The following is a 14242-nucleotide window of genomic DNA, read 5'->3' on the forward strand; positions in this document are numbered from 1 at the left end:
AGAAAGTAATGTCAAGTTTTTAGGTAAAACTAGATTATTTTTTTTTCAGCTTTGCCTTGAAAGTCACTTAAAAAAAAAAATCAAAGCTAAAAAAAAATTCTGTGATACTAGTGAGTTGTGCTGGAGAGGCCTGCATGGATTTCAGGGTTTGCTAAGGAAATGAAAATTGTGTGAGAGAGTTTGTACTGGGCTTAGTTTCTGTTGTGTGCTATTAACATATATTTGGAGTCATAACTGATTTGGAAAAGCTTCTGAAAATTGATAATGTATCTATATTTTTGTATAACTGAAAACAGATGAAAATGTTCTTAGGAAAAGGATCATAATTACTGACCACAAATCCCTGAAAGGAAAGACATCCACTATCTTGACTGGGATTTACATCTTGGCACATAGAATGTGATAATATGAATTGTCAGTGTTCTTCTTACATTTCCTTGTAATATATTGACTATGTTGCTATTTAACTCTTTTTAGGGAAAAAATGGTTTAAGCTTTATGATATTGTGTAACACTAATTCTAAAAACTTACCCTTTTACTTTAAAACAACAAAAAGTCTTTTTTTTTTTTTGCTACTAGCTGTCATTTAATAATAGATCCTAAGTTTAACTAGTGTTTTTTCCTATTAGTAATTCTTTTGCCCGATTTCAGCATATCAAAGATAATGAAACACAGAGTAAAATCTTCTAAATTTCTTAATGTAAATGTGTAGCAATGATCATTAATTATTTTTTCTGGTCATGAACTGACAGGTCACTATAGCAGCTAACAGTACTGACTTTTTAACATTTCTTTTAAACAAAGTTTGGTTAATGGAACCACCAGCTATAAAGGTGAATGCTACTTTTTAAAAGGAACTTTCTGTAAATCTTAGTGTATTCCCATTTGGTAGCAGGATGCAAGAGTTTGGTTTAATTTTTTTTTGACTGGTTAATCTTGTGCAGTACTGTTCATGGCACTTCAGAATGGGAAGTGGCTAACAAACAAAACCAGCCGAAATATGTATATTAACTGATTTCCAAGAAGAGAGCTCTGGACACAGGTTTTTGAAAACTAAAGGAAATTAATGAATAGATACTATGAGGATGTTACATAAAGAATTGGCTTTAGACTATGCTTACTGAAATATTTCCTTAACCTGACTGTAAGTACTTAAAATGCCCATCCTTCCTGATGTGTGACAAGGAGACATTAAAAGGACATATGCTCTGATGTTCAGTTTGTTTTGTCATACGAGTAGTTTCATCTGTTAAATCTTTTTTGTAGCTACAAAATATTGCACCTTTTATGATATGCAGTGTCTAATCTAAGAAGTAGAGACAGGATGTGAATGTACCAGGTAAATTTGTAATAAATTTATGGGATTACAGTCAAACTTGTCCTTTGCTCAAGTATACTAGTTCCCAGTAGAAAATATTATAAAATGTAAGACTTCTTAAAGCATTAGTGATCTGTAAAAGAAATCCTCGAAAGTGTCTGTTCCACTCCTTTGCCATCTGTGCATTTTTCAGTTTGTTTATTAATTTTTAATTGACCTGCAGTCTTTGCCTTGGTTGTAGGTTAAAAAAATTAAAATTAAAAGAAAAAATCAGAAAACAGCATATGGCAGATGTTAATTGCATTGTTTATGGCATTATTGGAAGTAGCTTTGATATAATGTAGTGTTGGCAGAGAAAGGACTGAAATCTTTGCTTTCACACCGGATGACTTCTGCCTGATTTAGCAGTATATTGTCTGAAGCAGTCTTATTTCTTTCAGTCTCTCTGAGGACTTAAGAACCTATGGAAAGCTAGCATGTTGGGTGGAAAAAAAATGCTAAGTGCAATACACCAGAAAAGTGTGTTAACAATCACTTTTGATTTTTGCATAATGAATTATGAAGACCACTTTGAAAACTGCTATATTTTGGAGTGTTTCTAATTTAGGGATGGGACAGTTCTTCTCTGGAGACTGAACACTATGCAAACAAGTAATTTGTTGCCATGTTACTCTTAATGACCAGAATTTATGTACATGCTTACTGGCTTTGTTAGGTCAGAATAGTTCATAAATTAAATAAATAAATAGACTAGTCTAATGCTTGGAAACATGTTTAAGATTAAATACCCATAAGAGCTCTCTTTCTTTCCAAGGATTCACTTTGGTATGAATGGTTCCATGCGCATTAATCCCGATGGAAGCAGAGACAGAAATGGTGCATTACCAGTTTTGGAGATACAGCTTACTGAAGATACTATCTGTTTTTTTGGTGTGACAACAGAATATAGGTAAAGTGAAAACTAACTAATTTAAAAAACAAATAAAAAAACCCACATAGCTTGGTTTAAATGTATAACATTCTTTTAAGAATGTAGTAGAAAAATCACACAATGTTAAGTGTTTGGATGAATGCTGTCATAGATACACAGAAATAAATTAAAACATTCTAAACACACCATGTTTATTTTTATGGAAATCTAAATTTGTTGGTTTTGTACCAGAGTTTACATACAGTTAAAGTAGTTTAATACCATGGCCTCATTAGGCAGTCTTGAGACTGGGAATGAAACTTGGATTTAATTCAGTCCTCTTATCTGAATGCTGAACCCCATCACTCCTTCAATTTCCACTTAAGTCTAACTTTCTTAGTAAGAATAAGGACCTGTGACAATTACTGGTTTCAAACTTTTATGGCCCCAGGGTTGTGTTTTATTTTTTTCTTCTTGAAAGTAAGTTGATATAGTTTTACTAATTAACATGATGTAGATGCATTTGTCCATCAGCACATACTTTCTGCTGCTAATAAAAATAACATAGCAAGCTTGATTTTTAAAGTATTTAGACTCCTGGGTGAAAAGGGACATGTAAATTCAAGTAATATATATATAGGTGTGTGTATATATATATATATATATATATGTAAATTTAATATTATGAAACTTATAAGCCTTTGCAACTGTTTGTTCTTCAGTTTGATTGTACTTAACCTGATAAAATCAGGGTTTAAGGAATTATATCTTTAATTGTCATGTTGAAACTACCGAACCCATGTAGCCATACAGTTCATTATGGCTGATGTCCAAACACATGATTCTAATGTTGGAAGTAGTTTTAAAGCAAGGGCCTTACAACTAGTTTCTGAGCTAATATGAAGAAAATAGGAATGATTTCTTGTATATCGCTTGCAAGTTCTGTGCATGTATCATTGAGCTGCTTTGTGAGGGAGGGGTTAATATCATTTCTGTGCCTCTTCCTGTGACTGGTGTTTTCACATTTTGTGTTATCTGTGTATACTATTCTACTATACTGTCATATGTTGTTTTAAAAACTGTACTGATATGTAAGCATACAACTAAAATAAATGAATATATCTTGTATATCTTCTTATCTATCTTCTTCTTCTTCTTATCTATCTATCTTCTTATCTATCTATCTTCTTATCTATCTATCTTCTTATCTATCTATCTTCTTATCTATTTTCTTCTTTTTCTTCTTATCTATCTTCTTTTTCTTCTTATCTATCTATCTTTTTCTTCTTATCTATCTTCTTATCTATCTTCTTCTTCTTCTTCTTCTTATCTATCTATCTTCTTCTTCTTCTTCTTATCTATCTACCTTCTTCTTCTTCTTCTTATCTATCTACCTTCTTCTTCTTCTTCTTCTTATCTATCTACCTTCTTCTTCTTCTTCTTATCTATCTATCTTCTTCTTCTTCTTCTTCTTATCTATCTATCTTCTTCTTCTTATCTATCTATCTTCTTCTTCTTATCTATCTATCTTCTTCTTCTTCTTATCTATCTACCTTCTTCTTCTTCTTCTTATCTATCTATCTTCTTCTTCTTCTTCTTATCTATCTATCTTCTTCTTCTTCTTCTTATCTGTCTATCTTCTTCTTCTTCTTCTTATCTATCTTCTTCTTCTTCTTCTTCTTCTTATCTATCTTCTTCTTCTTCTTCTTCTTATCTATCTATCTTCTTCTTCTTCTTCTTCTTCTTCTTATCTATCTTCGTCGTCGGTCGGTTGGTCCGTCGGTCGTCGTCGTCCGTCCGTCTGTCTGTCGTCGTCGTCTCCTCCTTCGTCCGTCTGTCTGTCTGTCTGTCGTCGTCGTCTCCTCCGTCTTCCGTCTGTCTGTCTGTCTGTCGTCGTCTCCTCCGTCTTCCGTCTGTCTGTCTGTCTGTCTGTCGTCGTCGTCTCCTCCGTCTTCCCTCTGTCTGTCTGTCTGTCTTCTCTATCTATCTTCTTATATATAATATATATATTATATATAAGTTTATTTTTCTCTTCCAGAAATGCAGCAGAGAGTGAGCAGAAAGTGAGAATGATGGAAAGCTTGGATGTCTGCTCTCCGAAGTTTAGCTTATTAAGAGCAGAAAGTGAGATTAAGCAGCAGAAAACCCGCATGTTGTGTGATGTGTTACTGGATCAAACAGTATTACCTGGAGTGGGAAATATCATAAAAAATGAAGCACTGTTTGACAGCGGTCTTCATCCAGCTGTTAAAGTAGGTGGACTGTACCAAGATTGTTCTTAATGACACCCAAGTATTAGGAATGTAAATACACATTTATATAATGTTTTGTCATCTTATTTTCCTTTGTTTTCTCACCTATCATTTCTTAAGTTATTCCAAGGCACTGAAATTCCAGTTTTATCATTATAACTGGAGATACTTGTCATGTCTTTCCTTCAAACCTGTTGCAGTTGCTCCTGTCTCCTAAGTTGGACATACTTGTTGAAGCCATGCCTTCAGTCCTACAGCTTGAAACTTCTTTTCTAGGGAGTTCATTTAACTTTCAAATACTGACCTTGTCTGGCATCATGTTGTGCTTCCTTTCAATTGACAGCCCATAAATAAAGTGAAGAATGCTCAGGTGTACTTTGCTCATTTACTACCCAAAATAGTATGTGGTATAGTTGTTTGTCTCCTCCACTTACTTTCCTGCTAGCTGGCATAGTGTGCTTTTCTGCCATTGTTTACCATACTTTTTTGGTAAAAATCCTCAAACATGCATGTTGAAAACAAGTCTGATGTTAGCAAAACAGACAGATTATATAGAATGTAAAGGAAAGCAGGTGAAAATAGTGAGAGTTTCGTTATATGTAATATTTCTTAAAGTTCTTCATAGGATCAGTCTAGATTTTATTCTTTCCTAGAGCTGTATGATGACATCCATGGATATGATGACTATCCATTTGAAGTGAGTGGATATTCATCTAGGTCTGAGGAGGCTCATTGGTGCATTCTCAGCTGTTTATAAGTTCTGATATTTAAGTATTCCTATAAAAATGAGTCTTGGGTCTTGATTTCTCAAATCAAGATGTTACTCAAAAATTGCATAGATTCTACATTTGATTCATCTGAATTAAAATTTTACATCAATAGGAGCTGCAGCTTACTTGTGTATCCAATAGTCAAAATAAGAATAACAGGATAGGAATCTCACTTTTGTTGTTGAACATACTAATTAAAACAAGAAATGAACCATGGAACTGTCCTCCTTAACCTTACTGATGCTTGATTTCTGTGGAATATGAATGCAAGTTCTACTGAAACTATGGAGGCATCTGTTAATCAAGTTTCTCTAGCATATCTTGTTTCCAACCCATTTTTAATAACATCTGGAAGGTTATCTAGTCCAGTGTCTTTCTTAAAGCATGACCAACTTTTGAGGTAAATCAGATTGCTTAGGGTCTTATCCAGAAGAGTTTAAAAATAAAAATAAAAATGCATCAGGTGACATTTCAAAGCCCCTCTGGACAAACTGCTTCAGTGCTTAATTCATCCCTAGATACTAATCAAAGTGCATTAGTATGTATCTGCAATTTGAGATGGCACAGGAAATTAAAATGTGACTTAAAAATTGAGTTCATAACAGAAATATGGTTGATACATCTCTTTAGCTGTGATGCCTCGGTCTCCAGCATTCTTCCTGAAGATCTCTCACAAGGAAGAGTTTCTGATGATAGGTAGGTTTTATAAAATCCACAGGGAAATTAAAAGGTAATTAAGAGTGTTTAACTCCATATGATTCCTGTGATCAGGAACTATTAGGTCAATAAAAGATCAACCACTGAAATTTTTAGTCAATGTTTTGCATGGTTGAGGCAAAGTACATTGTTTGCTATTCACAGAATGAGTTTATATAGTGTAGAATGTGACTAATATTTTACTGTTTTTTTTCAATATATATATATTAAAATTATATAAATTATGTATGTATAAAATGTGAAGTCAAAGAAGTCGTCATAATAGGATGCAATGCAATTCCACATCAACCGAAGGTGTTTGGAGTGCCTGTTGTTATACATCTTTCTACTATTGTCATTTAACAATATTGTGAAAATCATGCCTGTCTCATTTACAGGTTTGCCAACTGACAGATGAGCAGATACATCACTTGGTGAAAATGACACATGACTTTACTCTGCTTTTTTATAAGGTATGGACACCCATTCCTGAGAAACCTCCAAAACTTGACTCCAGCATGTCAACTGTATTTGATCATCTAGTGGAAACTGTAAAAAGATGCAACAAGTGTTTCAGTGAATAGGAGTGTTGTTTTAAATGTTCTTTATTAATTGCAGATTGTCAAATGATGAAAGGTAGAGTCTCTAGACTGTAAGAATGTGCAGAATGTTGGCCCAGTTGCAGCAAGAAGACATACGTGTTGCCAGAGGGCCAGTTCATCACAGTTTTGCTTTACATGGGCTGTAACGTCGCTCTGAGCATGTCAGAATTGATGTAGGTTAAGCATGTGCTTTTAAGGTGAGATAAGGTCACTCTTCAAACTGGGAGCTAGAGGTCACCCCAGGGAAGTATGAAGATAATTCAGTTCATGCAGCTTCTTTTATGAAACTTGAAAGTATATCTATTTGAGTAAATAGGTTGTGAATTCTAACTATTTTTTCCTCTAGCTGAAGCAACCTTTTTTGGCAGCTGAAGTGAAATAAACTCAAGGTTTTCCCTACTGCCGTAACTCTTCAACAGGATTTCATTTCTTCCCCTGTAAACCCTATAATTTCTGGTTGCTCTTTATCTTTCCGAAAGAGAGAAGTGGACCTAAATCTTGCATGTATTTTTTTTGTTTTGTTTCTTCTTTTTCTTTAAGCTGCATGCACAGAATTGAACAGCAACTGTGTAATGATTGTTTCTCATATTTTTCATGAAAGGCAAGGAGCTAGTGTTGACAGAAACTTGTTTTTTGGTAGACTAAGAGGAAAGCACTTAACATAATACAGTCTTTCAATCGTAGAGGTTAAAAATGTAGTTTGTTTAATAGTCTACCTAAATTTCTGCTTTCCCCCAACACACTGAAGAGTAGTGTTTAGTCTGTTGGCTAGGGAAATCTTTTCATTTTCCATTCTTGACTGGTAAGGAGACAAGCAAACAGGTTGGCATCTACTTATAATACTAGAAGACTTGAATGTGTCACAGGATTTTAGACTGACAATAAACAAACAATTTGAACTTTTTGTAGCTCAGTCTACCTATCTTATACTTTGATAACCTGTATCTACCAACTATTCACCAGTCAAGTGCTTTTAAAGGGTGAGATAATCCCCCAAAGCCTCTTAAAGATAAAAGCATAATGAAAATAGGTTAATAAGAATAGTAGTGCTTGATCATTTTTTGTATAATGTTCTTATACTGTAATTGTTGTAGTAATCATACCATGTTATTATATGTGTTAACACCTTACAGATAAAAAGATCTTGGGATCTTGTTCTTGTAATAAGCTGTTGCTTATGTCTGTTTTTCAAATAACAAATGGGATGAAACTACTAATAAGAAACTAACGTAAATGTTAAGGAGAAATCTACAAAAAAGCAAACTGCTTGTGAATATTCATGCCATACATCCATAATTCCTTCTGATTGAACTACTGGATTGTATAGTCAAAAGCAGAAGCAGTTCTCATTCACTGAGACTGATCAATATGGGCACAGCAGAAGCAAATATGCTGTGCTCAGACACCTGTGTTTTGAGGAAGCTCCAAGAGTCTTTGTCTTATGGAGGGGGAGATACTGAACCCTGCCAGAGCTGGGCTGGTGTTGTTAGTCCAGTTGTGATTGTTTAAGCTGTGCTTGAGAATGTGCAGTTGTGGTGCAGAAACTCTTGTGGCTCTGCAGAGCCGGCTGCAGCTCTGCTGGGCTATTGTGTTTTTTTTGTTTGTTTGTTTGTTTGTTTTTCTGCCAGTTTTAGCAGGAGTATGTCTATGCTGACTCCACATGAATTGTCTCCTAAAATGTGCCTGTTCATCAGCCCTCTGGGAGCTCATTAGGTCATTGCCCTTTGGTCTTGTACTATACTGACTTTAATATGACTTTCTGCCAGATCCAGAGGCGCTTGCCACAGTGCCAAGCAGCTTTTCACAAGCGGTTTTGGTCACCAGTGTGACCAGTGCCAAGATGAAGCTGAGCACCTTTACTGGGCTCAAGCCGATTCCTACAGAATCTCTGGAATACATCTGTGTTGCACAGTTCTTCAGGTCAATCTGCCTTCCCAAAATCTAGATTGTAGTATCATCAGGACTGAGCTGGCTCTGTGGTAGGGATATTTTTGTTTCTTTTGTTTTTGTTTTTCTGTGCTGCATTGAATGGAGCTCATGAGCTCTCCAAAAACACTCCCGCAGGCGCCTGGTCAAAGAAGACTGGTGCTGAATCAGATTTAGCTGATCCATCTGAATTCAAGGGAACCCTAGCATATAACTGCCTATGCCATGCTACTACATTTTTTGTGATTTTTTTTTTCTGTCTATTATTCCAATATGTGGAAAATTCCAGATCCTGTTATGCCAGATTTAATGTCAATTATTTCCATAAAAGAAGATGAGATACAGGCAATCGCTGTTATGAGCTTGCCTTCAATATCTTTGTTTAGTCATTAAGTGATTGGTTTACATAGGTGCTTTTTTATTATTATTTTAGTTTCAGATGAACTGTAGAAAGGCTGTCATAATTTATGTTGGGTCTGTAACTTGGGTTTTAAATGTTCCATTTTCAGTGCCGCAAAACTGGATCTCCACTCTACAAACACTACAAAGTATACAGGTGCCGAAGTTGCGGTCAGTGCAATGGGAAAATCACTGTGTGTCGTTTAGGACAGAACAACAGGATGACTTACTTCTGCTCTCAATGTCAAAAGGCTGATCCCCAGCTTGTCAACGTTAGGTATGAGGTAACTTTATAACACTTAGGCATTGATGCCTCAAAGTGCTGTTATGGTAACAATGGATAGCAAATAAAATGGATGCATGCAAACCAATGTCCATTTTATATCTAAATTCACTTGTGTTTATGAAAGAAAAATGTTTTGGCCACTGTTATTTTTAAATGGTTAAATCCTTGATTAGAATACTTCTTTCAAAAGCCCCTTCTCTTATGAACTAGCTGGTGCTCTAATCAAATATGGAAATCATAAAAACAACTCAGAATACTCAAAATTACTCACTGCTTCTGGAGAAATTGCCCCCTGTTGTTGCTGTTATAATAGGCTTGGATATTTACACAGAAAAGAGTTGAATGGCTTAAGGAAGGTAGGAATTTTTGTGTCTCTTCCTTTTCATAGGAAGACCTCTTCAGTCCAGGAATATCTAGACAACTGTGCATCAATGCAGTTTTTTTTCTGGCTGTAGAGTTACACTGATGAAAACTAAAAAAGTAAATTCAAAGTGCAGCAAATACTGTAGAGCTTAGGACTTTTCTTCCTCATCAGTTTTGGAAAGCTTTTACTACATGTGTGCCACAGAGACTTTCAGTTCCACATAAATTGTGCTAGCAGCAGCCTTCTTCCTTTTATTTTAGAAAAGCACAAAATGTATTTGATGTCACAGAGGGGCAAAAGGTAAAAGTTTCAAAAGCACCTTGATTGCAGACTCTTCCACACCTAAGTTGTTCTTGAAAATGTTCATCTGAGGCCTCAGAATCTTGCCTTTTAATATTGAGCTCTGTCAATCTGATGTGAGACACTACTTCAATTTAAAAACTTTGTCTTCATTAGTGTGTGTGTGTGTATATGTATATATTTAGAAAAGATTTACAGAACACACAAAACTCTCTCTCTGCCACCCCCACTCTGTCTTCTTTCAAGATTCAGATGGTTGATGGGATTTTGCTTAGAGCTTGAAAATCATCTCTCAGTACAGATCAAACATTCAAAATTCCAGCTTGGAAGATAAATATTTCACATGCTGATAACCCCAATCTGCTGTCTTTTCTGAAAGTTTTAATGAGAAATCTTTTGCACAGTGTTAGGAAGGTGGCAATGTTCCATTGAGTCAGATAACTAGAAAATGATGCAGGGGAAAAAATGTCTTTTTCTGTCCATGTTAGAACAAGTAGGGGTTTTCTGAAAACAAACAAACAATGGTGTACTTCAATCACAGATGTGGTAATGGTAGCTGTAAAATGAAAGATGTTTCTAATGCTGTCCTCATCCTAATGGTCAGATCACTGTTCTACTGCCCTGTTTTCTATTATGCAGTAACTATTACCACATAAAAGTACATTTAGCTTTCAGGTGGCTTATCTGCCATTCCAAGCTTTTCACCTTTGAAGGCTAGAAGCAGGCCCTGAGATCAAACTGACTTGCTACGGTTCATAAACAGTAGAATTTAACTCAGTTGTTCCTGGGTCAAGTCCAGTAGCTTTATGATTTTGCTCAACTGAGAAAATGAAGAAAGCACCCATTATAAGCTACTTCATCAAATTCAAATGTACCTTGAATATTTAAAATACACTGTTTTCCTATATTTCATCAAACCCAAAAAGGAGGAATGAGAATTGTACTGCAAAAAGAGACATACTGAATATATTCAGTCTGGTAATGCATTTTTGATAGCTCAGTAGTAGAAATGATTTAATTATGTAAAAATATCCATTTTTAATACTTCTAGTTCAGCTATTTTGTTATCTAGCCCCCCAGTATTTTGCTGAATGGTACTGTGTCTATTCTAACTTGACAGCACAGTATCTCTGGTATGTCAACGTTCTTATTAGCCTCCATATCTTTCCTGTTGTGGAAGAACTGTGGTAGATAGCAGATATCCATACCATTGAGAAAAACATACCGTAGAAATCTGGCCTGTTAAGGAGGGTGATGATTACAGAATAAATGGTAAGTCTAAGGAATGTCACAATTCACATAAATGTTACTGAACTGATAAGTTCGTGTTACGTTTAACATGCTAACAACGTTTGAATAGTATGACAAAATTAGTCCTTTGTAGCATGCAGTGACTGTGAAAGAGTAACTATGACTCTAAATAAATGTACCAACAGAGGGGTTTACAGGAAATTTACAGGAAAATAACTACAGATCAAGTTTATAGAAGTATTTGCAGTACAACTTTAGCTCATCAGTTACAGCAAGGATGTTTATAGACTCTGATGAGAAGAAAAGAGCACAAAAAAGAAAGAAAATTCTTAAATCTGAACAGGCTCTTAAGTGTTTAAAAAAGTAAATCACAAAATAGTGTCACAAAAGAAAGACTTTCTAACTTTAAGGTTTTCAATTTTGTTGACTGTTAACAATAACAAAGTGCCTTAACGGGTGCCATTTAAGCAAGAGCCAAAATGTTTGTTAGATAGTGTGGCTGTCTGTAGTTCAGCTTCTGAACAGTTCTTCATTCAGTAATGTATTTGTTAGTAAGCGTTCTGTACAAGGGATGGTGGGAGTGTACTGAAACAGTTGTCCTTTTTTGCCAAATTCTTGCTGCCCTACTTGAAAATGATAAGGAATTTGAGAGAGGCTGGACATTGTGCTTTAGTGTATCAGTTCATTACTAACTTTCTGTCCATATCAGATTGAATATTTTTATTTGTGTTACTTCTACAGCATTGGGAAAGATTTGCCCTTTAGGTAAAGAAAAAATCAAACACTTATCATGACATGCTGTCCAAGCTATGATAGGCAGGTATAACACTGTACTACTCATTCTCTAGCCCCATGCTTTCCTGCGCGTAGTGGTGTAAGTAATTTGTAGAGGAAACGTCACAAAGGACTAACATCATTCTTCTGTTTCACAGCAAACTGCCAGCTAGAAATAGCCTAATTGGCTGGGCATATGGCAGGGGGTCATGTTCTAATGAACACGTAGCTCAGAAATGTGAAGAAGAGTGGACGTGTATGTGCTGTACCCTAATAAACAAGCCTTCTGCTGAAGTTTGTGATGCCTGTTTGACTTCAAGGCCTGAAGGTATTGAAAGGTTGTCTAGAGCCTGTACTGGGGAGTGGGGAGAAAGGAGGGTTTGTGGGTTTGGTGCAGATTTTCAAACTACAGAACTGTAGAAGTGCCTTAGTGTGAAATGTATTAATGTAACTTTAGCTAACTTAGTCAGATTTGGGGAAAATTTTACACAGACAATCATGGAAACTGTCTTGTCTTCAACCCTGAAAGCGTCTTGCCTTCCAGCTTTGTATGCAGGTGGCGATTCTATAGACAAGCCTCCAGGGTAATCCTTTGTTATTGCTGGGGCAAGGAGTGAGACAAAATACCACGCTTTAAACTCTTATTAAAATCATTAGAAGTTGGCAGTAGATGTCTGACAGAGAAATCATCAGGGGGCAGAAAAGTAATTATCATTCTTCCATGTGAACAAAAACAGTAGGGGACTATATACGTTGGTACCCTTTCCAAAGGAATGTTTTGGTTTCTCAGGGGCTAATTTTTTTTCCTCTGAGTACAGAGTAAGGATGATTCTGGACTTAACTGCATTTATTGTTTATACCCTGGAGCTTTAGTGCTACTCTCTAGACCTGTGGGTGGGCAGAAACAGCTGTGAATGAGACCTAGAGGTCCTTGAGAGACCTTGAGGATGGAATGAGTAACATGTCAACTTCTGTCCAGATTTCTGTATGGGAATTTAGATACTAAGAAGCGATAAGAGGGGTAACGGACAGACTTTCTACCTGTTTTCTGTCTGAAGAGGAGCTCTGTATTCTTTCACTTCTTTAAGTATGTGCTATTACTGCAAGTAGGTCTGAATTTTGAGGATCTGTTGGATTTAGTGTAATACAGTTACAACAATTCCTTTTTTATTATTTATTTAGTAACTTATTTTTGCATTGCAGGAGTGGTATTTGAGACTTTTTAACACAGTTTTTCTTACCTCTCTTTTCAGACGTTGAGATTTCTCTACCTTTGATTTTTTTTTTGGCTTTTCTGTTGTTTCTAAAATTAGTTATTGTCAGTAGAAATGTCTGAATTTGAGGACAGAATTCGTGGTATGTAAAGTTTGCTGTTGGCCGTCCAGCCAAAATTATTCATTCTGTAGACAAAGATAACTATTTACCATTACATCTCAATTTCTTTGCTCCTTTGCTAAGTACAAGGCCAAACTCCTTTCTTAAACAGTCTGATTCACTGAAACCAATATGTTTCATTGTGTGCAGCAGTGGCAAAATAAAAAACGTTTGAACACAGGTAGTATTCACAGTAAATTCTAGGGATTATTACTTTGTTTCTGAATGAGAATGCCTTTGGTACTAGAGAGTGTGCCACCGTGTATACCTTATCTACCCATTTTTCTTCTGGTTAATTCCTTCTTGTTTGCATGGATGGAGGGAAGACGTACAGAGATGCTCCCTGGAGATGGTAGAAAAGAAAGTAGTCTATTCTTGAACACTGTGGCTTCACAGTTACTTAAAAAAGATTGCACACAGGAACTCCATGTTTTTCTTTTCACCCTTTTTGAGGAAAGATTACAGTAATATATTAACCCTAGTTTGTTTGATGATGATTGCCCATGGTGCAGGCTTCTGATTCAATGAAGAAACTTACTGTTCAGGTCAGGAAACAAATGCAAAATATATGTCTGAACTTCTTGCTTCTGAAGCCTCTTACAATGAGGGATCAAGAAGTTTGAATCCGCATTGTGTTTGGAAAGGATAGGAACTGTGAAAGCAGTAGAAAACCAAACATATTAATATTCCTTTTATGTCAATTTTAAAACAACACTTAAAAAGGGATGATGTATTGATGTTAGAGCTACCATACTTTGCAATCTCGCACTGGAATTATAAGGGTTTATTTTGAAAAATCTAAATATTTTAATTGCAGTGTCTGTGCTAAATTCCACTTTGTATAGTTAATTGTCTCATAGCTTTCATGTACAGATTACTCTTCACTTCTGATCCTATTCAGACAATAGTAATGTTACCTTGAAGTGTATGTTGTACATGACTCCCAAAGTACATGAGCTTTTGTAAGGAAAGAAATTTGGTTCTACAGCTAATCTATGACAGGTTTTGAGATGTTTCAA

The 14242-nt window shown here is 35.6% G+C and overlaps 1 protein-coding gene across 4 annotated transcripts in view; it reads left to right on the top strand.

Moving 5' to 3' along the window:
- The window catches only part of NEIL3 (nei like DNA glycosylase 3), a 35209-nt gene that overhangs the window by 16556 nt on the left and 4411 nt on the right, over window positions 1-14242 (top strand). For 3 of the 4 annotated variants that reach the window (XM_048047783.2, XM_048047782.2, XM_048047784.2), the window contains exons 3-7: window positions 2134-2268; window positions 4268-4481; window positions 6346-6420; window positions 8985-9151; window positions 12008-12177. In XM_048047783.2, the coding sequence (XP_047903740.1) occupies window positions 2134-2268; window positions 4268-4481; window positions 6346-6420; window positions 8985-9151; window positions 12008-12177 (761 nt within the window). Of the gene's footprint in view, window positions 1-1252; window positions 1341-2133; window positions 2269-4267; window positions 4482-6345; window positions 6421-8984; window positions 9152-12007; window positions 12178-14242 lie in introns of those variants that run through there. The other variant, XM_066996181.1, reaches the window with a different exon arrangement.

The sequence above is a fragment of the Anser cygnoides genome, chromosome 4 (genome assembly GCF_040182565.1).
Source record: "Anser cygnoides isolate HZ-2024a breed goose chromosome 4, Taihu_goose_T2T_genome, whole genome shotgun sequence".
Classification (NCBI taxonomy): domain Eukaryota; kingdom Metazoa; phylum Chordata; class Aves; order Anseriformes; family Anatidae; genus Anser; species Anser cygnoides.